At 50.0% G+C, this 17,254-nt stretch overlaps 1 protein-coding gene across 6 annotated transcripts in view; it reads left to right on the top strand.

The window, feature by feature from the left end:
- CIT (citron rho-interacting serine/threonine kinase) overlaps positions 1 to 17,254 on the top strand; it is a 304,000-nt gene that overhangs the window by 94,360 nt on the left and 192,386 nt on the right. For all 6 annotated transcript variants that reach the window (XM_075320265.1, XM_075320246.1, XM_075320294.1 and 3 more), the window contains 2 exons: positions 5,601 to 5,720; positions 5,975 to 6,145. In XM_075320265.1, coding sequence (XP_075176380.1) covers positions 5,601 to 5,720; positions 5,975 to 6,145 — 291 coding nt within the window. The remainder of the gene's footprint in view (positions 1 to 5,600; positions 5,721 to 5,974; positions 6,146 to 17,254) is intronic.

Raw genomic sequence — 17,254 nt, 5'->3', positions numbered from 1 at the left:
ACAGTGCGTTGTCAATACAAGTCTATGGAGAATAGTGCAGTGCGTTAACGGACTGCGCTATTCTCCATAGCGGCGGATTGCTCTTAACGCAGGTGTGAAACCGGCCTTACAGTGGAGCTGCAGCCCGGTCACCAGTGCATTTTCAGGCTCCTGTTATACTTTCCACTCTTTCCCCTTACATTTCCTCTTATTACACACCTGCACTCTGAACAAGTGCCAAGACTTCTTTAAGGAGCAAAGCCATTCTTATGATCTTTCAATACTATGTGTTTTTTTTTTACTTTGGACTTAACATAAAATTTTGGGTAAATCCGTACTCCTTATTAGAGGAGGCACACAAGGCAATATATTTTGTTTATTCCAATAAGTGTGGGGTGAAATAAAGAAATGGCAACAACATACAAAATAATAATTTAACATATTATAGACTAGCTATTGAACCCGTTCTACTCTTGGGTGTTAATGATTTAACAGTGGTTTGGGACTTTGTGGGTGGAGTGGTTTTTTTATATCTTTTTTATGGATGCTTTCTGCAACTTTATTTAAATTTTGTGCCTAGACCGCCACCATTATCCCTATGGTCGGTGCGTGTGCAGTGCTATGTTCATGTTGTAGTTGACTTCTTCATTAAAATGGGTCCGAAGTCAGCACGAGTGCATACCACCAACTCCGGCGACATTTTATTCAAGACACCATGTCTGCGAATATCATCTGAAACAAACTGGTGACTGGAGATATTCACATGCGCTGACTCCGGCGACATTTTATTGAAGAATTCAACTACAACGTGCACATAGCACTGCGCATGCATCTGTCAAACAGTTCTATCCCAGCTTGGGACAGAAGGACACGTTCAGCATTCTATAGTGAACGAATGAAAATGCAGATAGAGAACAGCAGCACACACCCTTGTGGTCGGCTCAGTGACCTCAGCCAGCCCCCACACTGCTGTACCTGCTTTAGGAGATCCTCCACCTGCTGTTGCATGGACGTCCTGCTGTGAGACACCACTGCCAACCTCTTTAATCAAACAGCACTGTGCAGCCTCCACGGAGACCCCGCAATTGCCAGTGTAGACACCAACCCCTACATCCCACAACCCTGGCCCATACAGCCCGTGCCCTGCACCACAGAGCACCAGTCAGCTGCCTGCATACATGCGCAGCCATCTTCAGGTCACACAATGTCCGCACGCTGCTGACTTCCCTCATCTTGACCCTTGTGTCGTGGACCTGCGGCTCCTCTCCCCTCTCTCAACATGACGCTAGTGAGGGTGGGCAGGGGTGATGGCCGGCCTGTGTGCAGTGCTATGTTGATGTACACATACCACTGTGCCCGCAATGGCTCGGCTTTGGATACAAGAAGTCGTTCGGCGTTATATAGTGACTAGGCGCAAGTAGGAGTGGGCACCATAGGATAAAGGGACACATGCTAAAACCAGAGATCTATTTTGTACAGTTTTTCTGTATGGGGTTGTAGATGGGAATGGCTGTGTGCTTGGAGTGATGAGAAGGACTAGCATGTATTCTCTATGAACAATGGAAGCAGAGAACATATTGAATGTGAATAATCTCTTCCATGGCTCCTCCTATGCCCCTCTGTTCGCTGTTATCCCATGGAGTTTTTTCTGCATGTACAGTAATTCTCTTACATATGCTTTCTGCAGAATGTAAAAGTAATCAGAGATGCCTGTATTTTGTAGACCAACCGCAGGGAATCTGATTTTCCTCTACCCTGTTAGCTCTATTACTCCCACTTGTAAAGCAGTGATTCACCTAATAGGTGTATATTAGAGAATTGCTGTAAATAGAATTTCCCAATCTATAAGTGGAGCGGGTGACATGGAGTCTTCGATTGGGTGCACATTGTAACGCGGCACGCTTTACCTGATGGCAGCGTCCTGCTGCGTCTTCTCTACACAACTCTACATGTGTATTTGCAGTGTCACATTATCTGGAATGATGTACATGTCTGATATGATTAGAGATGACAGCTCTCTTCAGCGCACAGAAGATATGTGGGTCCAGGGGCTGTAGACTTGCTACAAAGGAGCAGTGAAGTAGAAAGCTGCTTCTCATACATGTGTGGAAATGCTGCTGGGGCTTCTTACAACTGGAGAAATGTCACATAAAGTTGTGATCATAGGTGACAAATATTCACCACAAAAAGCTTCTCTTCAGCCTGGAATATTGGATACAGAGAGCAGTAGATTCAGAGTTCACATCTGTGTATAACTACGCCGAGTGCAATCCGATTAAAAAAATCCGATTGCACTCACTCTGATGTTATTCAACGAGTCAGTGCTGATCTGCCATTTTTTTACCTCAGCTGTTTATGGCTCAAGGAAAAAAATCACAGCCTGCTGTGTATGGTTTGGTAAAATGGTCAGGACCCGCCAATGTTTATGGGTGTGAGAGAAAAATCGGACAGTACACGGACCATCTGTTTTTTATGGATACATTACCATTCTGTAGCCTAGAACACTACATGGTCCTATAAGTGATTGTAGAATAATAGTTGCTAAGAAACAAAAACTTATTGCATACGGATGACATACAGATGATAAGAGAGAAAAAAATCACACTCGCATGACATACGGAACACCAGATTTCACTTGTCCAACTTTTCTGGATGAAAATTGGTGTTTTTTTTTCTTTCTTAAATACGCTCAGATGTGAGTGAAACCCGAAATACATTGCGTTTTTATCGCGTTTCCTTTTATGCGTTTTTTGAGTGCAGATTTGCCACAAAACTGCAATCAAACACCTATGCCAGTGGCTGGTGTTGGTTTGGGTTGTCACAGCGGCCTGGCCCGGTTTCGTGACCCCAGCGGTGTCAATAAAGATGAGGTGGGGATGATGGGAGTAGTTATTCCTGACGCCACCTGTGGTATGCGCTCAGTTATTAGTCGCCACTGCGAGAAGTCTCTCTTCTGGGCCAGATGGTGACGCAGCTTGGGTGTTGCAGCTCTCCACAGGTAGAGCTCAGGCCCCAGGGAGGATGTTGGGAGTAGTAGTCTCCTATGGCGCAGGAGCTTGATGATGGGAGCGCCGGGTGCAGTTCAAGTTCTTTACTCACTGAAGTCACAACACCGTCGGAGTGCCGTATCCCGCTGTGATGGGCTTCAGCCGATCCCGGATAGTTCAGAGGTCAAGGCCGGTGTTTCCGTCTGTGTGTCCTTTCCAGTGGTCTTCCCTCCACCCCAGCTGCTGGGCCGTGGAACGGGTCACGAGTGACTGCTGAACTCGCCACGAACCCTAGGATCCCCCTTCTTCCTAAAAACCCGTGTCGAGCCTCCAGCTCCTGACCACGGGCCCCTTTCTGTGCAGTGTCTTGCGACGTCTCTTCCTGAGTCTGACCTGGTGCTTGCTGCGCCTGAAGTAACCTAACTGCTGTGTGAGATAGCGCCTCACTTCCCCTCCAGGTGCCCTGCCTCCCAGTTTGCTGAACTAGTGGGCCAGAGGTCGCATACCTCATGATGGCCACCCCTGGCACCTACCCTTGCCCAGTCCTAGTGACAAAGCTCCCGAGTGATGTGTTGTGCTGGTTTACGCTGCTTTCACACCTCCGGTTTCTGCAATGTGGCACAATCCGGCACTTTGCAGGAAAATCGCAACCGTTTTTTTTATGCTGCCGGTTGCGTTTTTTCTGCATAGACTTTAATTAGTGCCGCATTGTGCCGCATGGGCTTGCGTTCCATCCGGTTTTTGCCTCATGCGGCAGATTTAGCCGATGCGGCGGCCGGATGGAACGTTGCCTGGCACGTTTTTTTCGTGCGGCAAAAAAACCCGCATTGCGCCGCATTCGGCCGATGCGGCACATTTTTCAATGCATGCCTATGGCGGCCGGATGCGGCGCGATGCGGCAAAACCCGCATCCGGCCGCCGCATGCGGTTTTTGCCACTGTGCATGCTCAGTAGCATGCCGCAAGTGGCAAAAACCGGACCGGCCGCATGTAAAAAACTTATGTTTTCACCGCATCCGTTGCATAGGCTTAACAGCCGGATTGAGCTGCATGGCTCAAACCGGATGTGTGAAAGCAGCCTTACCGGCGTATCCGAGATACCCTGCGGCGCCTGAAGCTGCAGGGGTACCACACCAGCAAAGTCCATGAGAATCCTGGAGTGTAGCGCACATGTTGAGTATTCTCAGCATGTCAATTCTTACAGCGTTTTTGTACCCATTGACTTCAGTTTGAAAAACTAATTGAAAATGCACATTTTTGCTGTGAGTTTTTCCTGCCAAGAAATACAGAAATAATGCAGAAGTTTCTACAAATAAATATTGAACGTGTGCACATGTCCTTAGTGTGGCACTACAGATGCATTCTTTAATTTTGGCTGCTGTTACTTGACAGTATAAAGTCCATTCTTGCAGTCCACCAATTCTGCTTACCAAGTAAGCTCATGCTCCGCTTCTTACTTGATCCTCCGTATAACTCCTATAGACTTTGATGTCTATTTCTGAGGCAGCATGCCAATGTGAATTATCGAACAGGGTCACAGGACCACATTCTACTGAGATAGATAACTATAGAGGGGTGGTCCACAACTTTTTGACGCTGACGCTATGTTCACGCAATCCAAATTTGTGAAGGAGATTCCACATCTCAAACCTGTTTCCATTTACAGTACAAAAAAATTTAAGGGGTTTTCAAGACCCCATCAACATGTTCAGAAAAAAAAATCCACACGAAAATCCTAGCAAGCTCATTTTTGTGCAGGAAAGTGATTGGCAGTTCGGGTCTCCACCCACATGCCGCCAGCATTAAACAGATCGCTTCCGGGGGAAAGAAGGGGGAGGGATTTCATCCACTTTTTTACATTTTTTTTTTGTTTTTGTTTGCACACTACATCTGATCACAATGTTGTTACTCCCAGTGTGAGCTGGTCACTGCAAGCAGCTTGCACTAGGCTGAGCACTAAGTATATCCAAGCACAGCGATGCTCAGGCGAGTGGTTTGCATTCCTATATCACCCGCACCAGAGCTTTGTTTTTTTGGAAAATTCTGTGTTTGTACCAAACTCTGAACTTCAGGTTTGCTGATCTCTAATTATCGTCACTGTCCGCATTGGGGCTCACAATGTAATTTCCCTATCAGTATGTCTTTGGAGTGTGGGAGGAAACCAGAGTCCCGGATAGAACCCACTCAAACATGGGGAGACCATACAAACCCTCCTTGTAGATGTTGTTTTTGGCGAGTTCTGAACCCAGGACCCCATTGCTGCAAAGCAGCAGTACTAATCACTGAGGCACTGAGTTTTCCTATACCCAAGTGAAGCTTGAGTTTGATGCACTATCCATGCATCTAAATGGTCTGAAAAAGACAAGTGGTGTTTATTGGCACTACCTACTTGCCAAAAATGTGCATGTAGCACTAATAGCGGTTCGGTCCATGTTGAGGATGGGTGAGGCATAACTTACTGCTCTTACTTGCTTTGAAGTAAACTTCTCTAATCTTGCTTTGATGGGTTTTGTCGATAAGCTAGCATCCTGTTCCCAACCTCTCTACTCCCATTAGTTTCTAATGTCGGGAAGAGATCTTACGTCTCTGCACTACTAATCAAATATTTCTCCATTTAAAATGTTCCATGCTACAGAGTTTAAAGCGCAGCCTAGAGCAGGCCCGGATGGAGGTCTCCCAGGAGGATGACAAGGCTCTGCAGCTCCTTCATGATATCCGAGAACAGAGCCGGAAGCTGCAAGATATTAAGGAGCAGGTAAGCTCTGTCCTCTCTGCTAATTAGTTTGGAAGCCTTCTGGGTAGGGGATTCTAATGTTGCCTTGATGTATCAATCCTTTTCTAACTTATTCTTTAGCTGAACTTTGCATATTCCAGAAATTCTCTGTAACTTTCAATGTGAATGTATCTAGCCTGTCCTGGATGATTTAATTATGCCATATTGTGAAAGGATATAGTTAATTTGTGGTGAAGAACGAATTGCTATTTACTGGTTGATGTCGCTCTCTTCAGGAGTTTCAAGCCCAGCTGGAGGAGATGAAGTTGATGATGCAGCAGTTAGAAGAAGACCTCTCAGCTGCTCGAAATCGTAGCGACCTGTACGAGACAGAATTAAGGGAGTCACGATCGTCAGCAGAAGAATTTAAGCGCAGAGCTACAGAATGTCAGCAGAAGCTTCAGAAAGTAATGCAGCTTTTCAGTTCTGCATAATACAATCTTGGTCGAAATTGTTAGCACCCTTGAAATTGTTCCAGAAAATGATTATTTCTCATAGAAAATTATTGCAATTACAAATGTTTTGTTACATATACACATTTATTTCTTGTGTGTGTATTGGAACAACACGCAAAACCTGAAAATTGTTGGCACCCTCAACTTAATATTTGGTTGCACATCCATTGGAATAAATAGTTGCAATCAATCACCATCAATAAGCTTTTTAAAGATCTCACCTGCAGTTTTAGCCCATTCATCTTTTGCAAACTGCTCCAGGTCTCATATTTGAAGGGTCCCTTCTCTAAACAGCAATTTTAAGATCTCTCCACAGGTGTTCAATGGGAATTAAAGGAGTGGTTCACTACTCAGCATAGTGGCCACACGTCGATGTAAAGCTCATAAACAAGGTTCTTGTTTAGTCAATAGTGTGCTATTCCATGACCTCTGAGATCCGGTGATGTCACGTCAACCTCCAGTTGATCCTACATCATTGAGGCTGGCCTCAGTCTTCCTGAGTGACTGGGCTGTGGGCGAAGTTTCACCGCTCGTCACAACCCAGCATCTCGTGTGCTATCTCCTTTGCTGCAGAGCGCAGCAAGCAGGAGTGATGCTGGGCTGTGACTAGCGGTGAGACTCCGCCTACAGCCCAGTCACTCAGGGAGACTTGGGCCGACCTCAGTGATGTCCGGTCAACTGAACGTTGATGTGAAATCACCGGATCTCAGAGTTCATGGAGCCCAGAGGGGGTCACCTGCTGGGGATGAGCGGACGCAATAGCGCTGCTCAGAGGCACAATTGACTAAACAAGGTGTTCGAAACAAGCCTTCATTACTTCTTTTACGTTGATGTGTGGCCACTATGCTGTGTAGTGAAACCACCCCTTTAAATCCTACCCTATTGCTGGCCACTTCAGAACGCTCCAGTGCTTTGTTTCCAGCCACCTCTAGGTGCTTCTTGAAGTATGTTTGGGGTCATTGTCAATTTCTTTGTCGCTCCATTGGGAGACCCAGACAATTGGGTGTATAGGCTATGCCTCCGGAGGCCGCACAAAGTATTACACTTAAAAGTGTTAAGCCCCTCCCCTTCTGCCTATACACCCCCCGTGCTCCCACGGGCTCCTCAGTTTTTTGCTTTGTGCGAAGGAGGTCAGACACGCACGCACAGCTCCACAGATTGGTCAGCAGCAGCTGCTGATCATGTCGGATGGAAGAAAAGTGGGCCCATATAGAGCCCCCAGCATGCTCCCTTCTCACCCCACTCTTGTCGGTGGTGTTGTAAGGTTGAGGTATCCATTGCGGGTACGGAGGCTGGAGCCCACATGCTGTTTTTTCCTTCCCCATCCCCCTTAGGGCTCTGGTGGAAGTGGGATCCTATCGGTCTCCAGGCACTGAGACCGCGCTTCATCCACAACTCCTGTGGAGCCTGCTGGATAGGAGCCGGGTATCGTTCAGGGACATGGCCCTGCTACTTGGAGGTACTCTGTATCCCGGTGGGGACCGCGCACAGCAACACTCCAGCTTTGCTGGGTGTGCTAGTGCACCGGGGACCACGGCGCTGACCGGGTTAATATGTGCCATTACACACTCAGCGTTGCTGAGTGTGTTTATGTATAGGGACTGCCGCACTGACCGCCGCGGCCATGGAAACACTGCGGCGCGGCTGGGACTTGTAGTGTGCCGGGGACTTTCACGCCGGCCGCGCTTTTACGGCGGCCGCGTTTATTACTAGAGTCCCCGGCTTTTTGCGGCCTAGTTTCCTTTCCTCCCGCCCACAGCCCTGACAGGCAGGGGAAGGGCGGGACGCTGCACAGAACGAGCAGCACTGAGGGCTGGAGCATGCTTTGCATACTCCACCCCCCTCACTGTGCACAGTGCGGGCACCAGTTCCCGCACTTTCTGGGTCACGCCCACGGCTCCCTCCTCTCCTCAGGACGCCGGCAGCCATTCCTGTCAGCTCCTCGGATGCAGCAGAGGGGGACAAAGTCTGGGAGACCCAGGCAGGGACTCTGGTGGCCTCACAACCGCTTTAGGCGGGTGGTAAGCAGCACCTGTGGTGCTAGCCCCATTGTGCAGTAGTGTAACATTATATGTTTATGGTATATATGTTTTACACTGTATGGTGCACAGTTGATTTCTGGCTATATACCCTATTGTGTTACTCAGGGAAGATAATAGCATGGCGCCCACGAAAGGCAGGGGTGCCAAAACACAGGCTTATTATGTTGCCTGCGCCGCATGTACGACCCCGCTACCGGCAGGTTCCACTGACCCTCATTGTGTGCACTGTTCGGCCCCTGTGGCACTTACTCAGCCGGAGCCTCTGCTAAGAGGGGCCCAGGGGGAGCCACCTGCTAACACTGTTCAGGTGACGGGGACGGAGTTTGCAAAACTCTCTGAGACTATGGCTAAGATACTAGAAGCCTTGCAGTCCAGGCCGGTATTTCAGCACAGGGACTCTGTTGAATCTTTGTTCCCTGGCCCACCTCAGCTGGACCAACAATGTCCTCCCGGGGTATCTCATGGATCCCAGGCTGAGGGTTCTGACACAGACCCCAGCCCCAGACCGACTAAGCGAGCTCGCTTAGATTTTCCCTCCACATCATCATATTGTGCAGGGTCTCAGAGGGGGGAATCTCTGGTTGATGACGCGGAGACAGCTGATCAGGATTCTGATCCTGAGGCCGCTCTCAATCTTGATACTCCGGACGGGGACGCCATAGTGAACGATCTTATTGCGTCCATCAATCGTATGTTGGATATTTCTCCCTCAGCTCCTCCGGTGGAGGAGTCAGCTTCTCAGCAGGAGAAATTCCGTTTCAGGTTTCCCAAGCGTACACCGAATATGTTTCTGGACCACTCTGATTTCAGAGAGGCAGTCCAGAATCACCATGCTTGTCCAGATAAGCGTTTTTCTAAGCGCCTTAAGGATACACGTTATCCTTTTCCCCCTGACGTGGTCAAAGGTTGGGCTCAGTGTCCCAAAGTGGATCCTCCAATCTCCAGACTGGCAGCTAGATCCATACTTGCAGTGGAAGATGGGGCTTCACTCAAAGATGCCACTGACAGGCAGATGGAGCTCTGGTTGAAATCCATCTATGAAGCTATCGGCACTTCTTTTGCCCCAGCGTTCGCAGCCGTATGGGCGCTACAAGCTATCTCAGCAGGTCAAGCGCAAATTGACGCAGCCACACGCACGTCCGCGCCACAGGTGGCGTCCATAACCACTCAGACGTCGGCATTTGCGTCTTACGCTATTAATGCTGTCCTGGACTCTGCGAGCCGTACGGCGGTTGCAGCCGCCAATTCGGTGGTACTCCGCAGGGCCTTGTGGCTACGGGAATGGAAGGCAGATTCTGTTTCCAAAAAGCGCTTAACCAGTTTGCCAATTTCTGGCGACCGATTGTTTGGCGAGCGTTTGGATGAAATCATCAAACAATCCAAGGGAAAGGATACATCCTTACCCCAGCCCAAACCGAACATACCCCAACAGAGGAAGGGGCAGTCGAGGTTTCGGTCCTTTCGGGGCGCGGGCAGGTCCCAATTCTCCTCGTCCAAAAGGCCTCAGAAAGATCAAAGGAACTCTGACGCATGGCGGTCTAAGTCACGTCCTAAAAAGGCCACCGGAGGTGCCGCTACCAAAGCGGCTTCCTCATGACTTTCGGCCTCCTCACTCCGCATCTTCGGTCGGTGGCAGGCTCTCCCGCTTTTGCGACGCCTGGCTGCCACGGGTAAAAGACCGTTGGGTGAGAGACATTCTGTCTCACGGTTACAAGATAGAGTTCACCTCTCGTCCCCCGACTCGATTCTTCAGGTCATCCCCGCCTCCCGAGCGAGCCGAGGCTCTTCTGCAGGCGCTGGGCACTCTGAAGGCAGAAGGAGTGGTGGTCCCTGTTCCTCTTCAGCAACAGGGCCACGGTTTTTACTCCAACTTGTTTGTGGTCCCAAAGAAGGACGGGTCTTTCCGTCCTGTCCTGGACCTGAAACTTCTCAACAAACACGTAAAGACCAGGCGGTTCCGGATGGAATCCCTCCGCTCCGTCATCGCCTCAATGTCCCAAGGAGATTTCCTTGCATCGATCGATATCAAAGATGCTTATCTCCACGTACCGATTGCTCCAGAGCACCAGCGCTTCTTGCGCTTCGCCATAGAAAACGAACACCTGCAGTTCGTGGCACTGCCGTTCGGCCTGGCAACAGCCCCACGGGTTTTCACCAAGGTTATGGCTACTGTAGTAGCGGTCCTCCACTCTCAGGGTCACTCGGTGATCCCTTACTTGGACGATCTCCTGATCAAGGCACCCTCTCAAGAGGCATGCCAACACAGCCTCGACGCTACCCTGGAGACTCTCCAGAGTTTAGGGTGGATCATCAATTTTCCAAAGTCAAATCTGACACCGGCCTAATCGCTCACATACCTTGGCATGGAGTTTCATACCCTCTCAGCGATAGTGAAGCTTCCGCTGATCAAGCAGCGGTCACTACAGACAGGGGTACAATCTCTCCTTCAAGGCCAGTCACACCCCTTGAGGCGCCTCATGCACTTCCTCGGGAAGATGGTGGCAGCAATGGAGGCAGTTCCTTTCGCGCAGTTTCACCTGCGTCCTCTTCAATGGGACATCCTACGCAAATGGGACAGGAAGCCGACGTCCCTCGACAGGAACGTCTCCCTCTCTCAGGCGACCAAAGCTTCCCTTCGGTGGTGGCTTCTTCCCACTTCATTATCGAAGGGGAAATCCTTCCTACCCCCATCCTGGGAGGTGGTCACGACGGACGCGAGTCTGTCAGGGTGGGGAACGGTTTTTCTCCACCACAGGGCTCAGGGTACGTGGACCCAGCAAGAGTCCTCGCTTCAGATCAATGTTCTGGAAATACGGGCAGTGTATCTTGCCCTGAAAGCGTTCCAGCAGTGGCTGGAAGGCAAGCAGATCAGAATTCAGTCGGACAATTCCACAGCGGTGGCATACATCAACCACCAAGGCGGCACACGCAGTCGGCAAGCCTTCCAGGAACTCCGGCGGATTTTGATGTGGGTGGAAGCCACGGCCTCCACCATCTCTGCAGTTCACATTCCAGGCGTGGAAAACTGGGAAGCAGATTATCTCAGTCGCCAGGGCATGGACGCAGGGGAATAGTCCCTTCACCCGGACGTGTTTCAGGAGATCTGTTGCCGCTGGGGGGTGCCGGACGTCGACCTCATGGCGTCCCGGCACAACAACAAGGTACCGACGTTCATGGCACGGTCTCAAGATCCCAGAGCTCTGGCGGCAGACGCCTTAGTTCAGGATTGGTCGCAGTTTCAGCTCCCTTATGTGTTTCCTCCGCTGGCACTGTTGCCCAGAGTGTTACGCAAGATCAGGGCCGACTGCCGCCGCGTCATCCTCGTCGCTCCAGACTGGCCGAGGCGGTCGTGGTACCCGGATCTGTGGCATCTCACGGTCGGCCAACCATGGGCACTACCAGACCGACCAGACTTGCTATCTCAAGGGCCGTTTTTCCATCTGAATTCTGCGGCCCTCAACCTGACTGTGTGGCCATTGAGTCCTGGATCCTAGCGTCTTCAGGGTTATCTCAAGACGTCATTGCCACTATGAGACAGGCTAGGAAACCAACGTCCGCCAAGATCTACCACAGGACGTGGAAAATTTTCCTGTCGTGGTGCTCTGCTCAGGGTTTTTCTCCCTGGCCTTTTGCCTTGCCCACTTTTCTGTCCTTCCTTCAATCTGGACTGGAAAAGGGTTTGTCGCTCGGCTCCCTTAAGGGACAAGTCTCAGCGCTCTCTGTGTTTTTCCAGAAGCGCCTAGCCAGACTTCCACAGGTACGCACGTTCCTGCAGGGGGTTTGTCACATCGTTCCTCCTTACAAGCGGCCGTTAGAACCCTGGGATCTGAACAGGGTGCTGATGGTTCTTCAGAAACCACCATTCGAGCCAATGAGAGATATTTCTCTCTCACGCCTTTCGCAGAAAGGGGTTTTTCTAGTAGCAGTCACTTCACTTCGGAGAGTGTCTGAGGTAGCAGCGCTGTCATGCAAAGCCCATTTCCTGGTGTTTCACCAGGACAAGGTGGTTCTGCGTCCGGTTCCGGAATTTCTCCCTAAGGTGGTATCCCCCTTTCATCTCAATCAGGATATCTCCTTACCTTCTTTTTGTCCTCATCCAGTTCACCAATGTGAAAAGGATTTGCACTTGTTAGATCTGGTGAGAGCACTCAGACTCTACATTTCTCGTGCGGCGCCCCTGCGCCGCTCGGATGCACTCTTTGTCCTTGTCGCTGGCCAGCGTAAAGGGTCACAGGCTTCCAAATCAACCTTGGCTCGGTGGATCAAGGAGCCAATTCTCGAAGCCTACCGTTCGGCTGGGCTTCCGGTTCCCTCAGGGCTGAAGGCCCATTCTACCAGAGCCGTGGGCGCGTCCTGGGCTTTGAGGCACCAGGCTACGGCTCAGCAGGTGTGTCAGGCGGCTACCTGGTCGAGCCTGCACACTTTCACGAAACACTATTAGGTGCATACCTATGCTTCGGCGGATGCCAGCCTAGGTAGACGAGTCCTTCAGGCGGCGGTTGCCCACCTGTAGGAAGGGGCCGTTTTACGGCTCTATTACGAGGTATTATTTTACCCACCCAGGGACTGCTTTTGGACGTCCCAATTGTCTGGGTCTCCCAATGGAGCGACAAAGAAGAAGGGAATTTTGTTTACTTACCGTAAATTCCTTTTCTTCTAGCTCCAATTGGGAGACCCAGCGCCCGCCCCTGTTTTTTTGTGTACACATGTTGTTCATGTTGAATGGTTTCAGTTCTCCGATATTCCTTCGGATTGAAGTTACTTTAAACCAGTTTATAATTCTTTTTCCTCCTTCTTGCTTTTGCACCAAAACTGAGGAGCCCGTGGGAGCACGGGGGGTGTATAGGCAGAAGGGGAGGGGCTTAACACTTTTAAGTGTAATACTTTGTGCGGCCTCCGGAGGCATAGCCTATACACCCAATTGTCTGGGTCTCCCAATTGGAGCTAGAAGAAAAGGAATTTACGGTAAGTAAACAAAATTCCCTTCTTTGGAAAGGTGCCAACAAATTTACCTGGTCTATTTTTATGGTTTTCTATTAAATCATGTCCAATATGAATTTTTTTTTCGTCTTTTTTTTTTTTTTTTGTGTTGTTCCAATAGACAAACCGTGTACGACAAAACCTGTAATTGTAATAATTGTAATAATTTTATGGGAGAAAGACTTCATTTTCTGCAACAATTTCAAGGGTGCCAACACTTATGGCCATGACTGTATGTAACTATTTCAATATTATATGAATATACATTTATTTTATGATATTTATGCGAAAAGAGCACATATGTCTCTTAAATAGTAACCATCTTATTTTTTTTTTATTTTTTTTATATGAATCAGTAGTACAAGGGCACGAAGAAACTTTGCAATGTATATTATGAGAGAAATCTGCCTCTTCCTCATCCTGGACTGATCATTCACTTTTAATTAATGGGTAAAATCTGACCTTCAGTGGATAAGCTGTCCTCGGTAACTACAGAATTCCCCATTACTGGGATAATAGATGATTGCTGCTGCTCATAAGATTCTATGCCGAGGAGAGGCAAATGGAGGGCTAGAGGCAGACATTCTGCTGCAAGATCTCTCGAAGCAACAGTTAAGCTATGTTCACACATTGCTTTTTTGCTCCATTTTTCTGCAGGGAACACCTGCACTCTTGGCAGTAAAAGCAACTGCTTAAAAAAGCAGGGTTTTTTTAGATTTAGTTGCATTTTTTGCTGTTTTTTTTTGGTTCAGATTCTATGTGTTATTTGTCTACAGTACATATTTAATATACCCCATGTCTTATATTATATTTGCCTTCAAAAGATGCACTAGGACTTATTTTCGGGGTTTGTCTTATATTTTGTATTGGTGGCAGTGACTAGATCGCCTGTTAATGATTATTGAACCCTTGCCCTGGCCATAATTCAGCTCCCCTCTGCCGGCATCAATGGTCAGTACTTTTGTTAATGAAAAAAACAATATTCACCCCCTTCTTCCGCCCACCCCTCTGTGCCTGGTGTCGGGGAATGGCTCTTGTTAATAAAAAAAAACCAAAAAACCCAAAACAAAATATTTTCCTTCCCTGCAAGCCCTTCTGTGTCGGCATCAGTGATGAACACAGACTGTCGTATTACTGCCCAAGCATCACAGTGCAATGCTCACACTGGCCGATGTGTCTTTTGACCCAAGCTTTTCAGCATGTATTTCTATGTCGTTGTCATGCTCGAGTGAAGAGCGTTGCCAGCCTGTGTGAGCATTGCACTGTGATCCTTGGTTAGTAATAACACCGTCTGAGTGAACCACTGACACACTGCACAGAGGGCTGGGCAGGAACGAGGTGAATATTCATTTCTTTGTCGCTCCATTGGGAGACCCAGACAATTGGGTGTATAGCTATTGCCTCTGGAGGCCACACAAAGTATTACACTTAAAAGTGTAAGGCCCCTCCCCTTCTGGCTATACACCCCCAGTGGGATCACTGGCTCACCAGTTTTGTGCTTTGTGCGAAGGAGGCAACACATCCACGCATAGCTCCACTTTTTAGTCAGCAGCAGCTGCTGACTATGTCGGATGGAAGAAAAGAGGACACATATAGTGTCCCCAGCATGCTCCCTTCTCACCCCACTGTATGTCGGAGGTGTTTGTAAGGTTGAGGTACCCATTGCGGGTACGGCGGCAGGAGCCCACATGCTGATTCCTTCCCCATCCCTTTTTACAGGGCTCTGGGTGAAGTGGGATTTACCGGTCTCCAGGCACTGAGACCGTACTCCATCTACAGCCCCTGGAGAAGATGCTGGATGGAGCGGAGTACATCAGGGACATGGCCCTGCTTCCTCAAGGTACTCTGTGTCCCCGTGCATTTGGCGCTCACACCGCAGCATGCTGGGTGTTGTAGTGCGCCGGGGGACATCAGCGCTGCGGCGCCTGTGCCATGGCCTCATTCAGCTTTGCTGAAGCAGGCTCACTTATGGGAATTGGTCGCGCCGGCCGCTGGGACTGCGGCGCGGCTGGCACTTGTAGTGCGCCGGGGACTTCAGCGCGGCCTGCGCTTTTACGGCGGCCGCGCTGATAACTAGAGTCCCCGGCTTTTGCGGCCTGCTTCCGTTCGTTCCCGCCCCCAGACCTGCCAGTCAGGAGAGGGGCGGGACGCTGGCCACTTCCAGGAATCGCTCGCGCCGGCCGCTGGCAGCGGCGCGGCTGGCACTTGTGGTGCGCCGGGGACTTCAGCGCGGCCCGCGCTTTTACGGCGGCCGCGCTGATAACTAGAGTCCCCGGCTTTTGCGGCCTGCTTCCGTTCGTTCCCGCCCCCAGACCTGCCAGTCAGGAGAGGGGCGGGACGCTGGCCGCTTCTATGAATCGGTCGCGCCGGCCGCTGGGACTGCGGCGCGGCTGGCACTTGTGGTGCGCCGGGGACTTCAGCGCGGCCCGCGCTTTTACGGCGGCCGCGCTGTTACCTCGAGTCCCCGGCTTCTGGGCCTAGTCTCCCTTCGTTACCGCCCACAGCCCTGACAGTCAGGGTAGGGGCGTGACGCTGCATAGAGCAGAGCTGAGAGCTGGAGTATGTTTTGCATACTCCACCCCTCTCACTGTGTGCACTGTGAATCCGGATTCCCGCACTTTCTCAGGCACGCCCACGGCTTCCTTCTCTACAAGGACACCGGCAGCCATTAGTGTCAGTTTCTGTACGATACAGAGACAAGTGTGGAAGACCCTGGCATTCTGATAGTCACACAATCGCTGTGACAGGCGTTAAGCAGCACCTGTGGTGCTAACCCCACTAGTGCAGAAGTGCACTTATAGATATGCTTGTACTATATACATTGCACTGTTTGGTCGCACGTTGTATATACCCTCCTGGATTATGCGGAGGAGTTATCAGCATATTCTCTGTGTAAAACAAAGGTGCAGAACCACATGTTTTTCTATACAGCTGGTACAGCATGTACGGCTATACGGCCGGCAGGTACATAGACTCCCATTGTATGCACTAATGGCCAGGGGATGAGGACGGTGTCTGCAGTATTTACTGACAGTTTTTCTGAGACTATGGCTATGATACTAGAAGCCTAGCAGTCCGGACATGTCTCTCACAATATGGGCACTGTTGAATCATTGATCCATGGCCCCCCTCAGTGTGAATAACTAACAGCTCCGGGAATGTCACACGCATCCCAGAGTCACGGCTCTGCACGGACGTCAGTCCCAGACAGTCATCAGGGTCCTAACAGAAGGACTCGCTGTGTAATGAGGCGGAAGTAGCGGCTCAGGATTCTGATCCTGAGACCGCTCTCAATCTGGATACACCTGATTGTGACGCCATAGTAAATAATCTTATAGCGTCCATCTATAGAATGTGGGTTATTTCTCACAGCTCCTCCAGTGGAGGAGTCAGCTTCACGTATTTTTCTGGACCACTCTGCCTTCAGAGAGGCAGTCCAGGAACACCACGCTTATCCAGATATGCGCTTCTCCAAACGGCTTAGGATACACGTTATCCCTGTCCCCTGACTTGGTCAAGGACTGGTCTCAATGTCCCGAGCGGCATCCTCCAATCTCCAGGCTTGTAGCTAGATCCATAGTTGCAGTGGGAGATGGAACTGCAAACTCAAAGATGCCACTGACAGACAGATGGATCTCTGGTCGAAAGCCATCTATGAGGCTGTCGGCGCACCGTTGGCTCCGGCATTCTCTCCCTTGGGGCACTCCAAGCTATTTCAGCTTGTCTTACACAGATTGACACGGTTACACGTACATCTGTGCCGCAGGTGGCATCCTTAACCTCTCAAATGTCTGCATTTGTTTCTTACGCGATTCAGGTTGTCCTGGACTCTGCGAACCGTGCGGCGGCAGCCTCCGCTACTCCGTGTTTTTAAGCAGAGCCTGGTCTGATCGTTAAGTGAATGGAAGGCAGATTCTGCTTCCAAAAAAGGTTGCCTAACCAGTTGCCTTTTTCTGCTGACCGACTGTTTGGTGAGCGGTGGATGTAACCATCAAACAGTCCAGGGGTAAGGATTCATCCTTTCCTCAGCCCGGACACA

Source organism: Anomaloglossus baeobatrachus, chromosome 1 (assembly GCF_048569485.1).
Source record: "Anomaloglossus baeobatrachus isolate aAnoBae1 chromosome 1, aAnoBae1.hap1, whole genome shotgun sequence".
Lineage (NCBI taxonomy): Eukaryota > Metazoa > Chordata > Amphibia > Anura > Aromobatidae > Anomaloglossus > Anomaloglossus baeobatrachus.
This window is presented reverse-complemented; position numbering and strand designations above follow the sequence as displayed.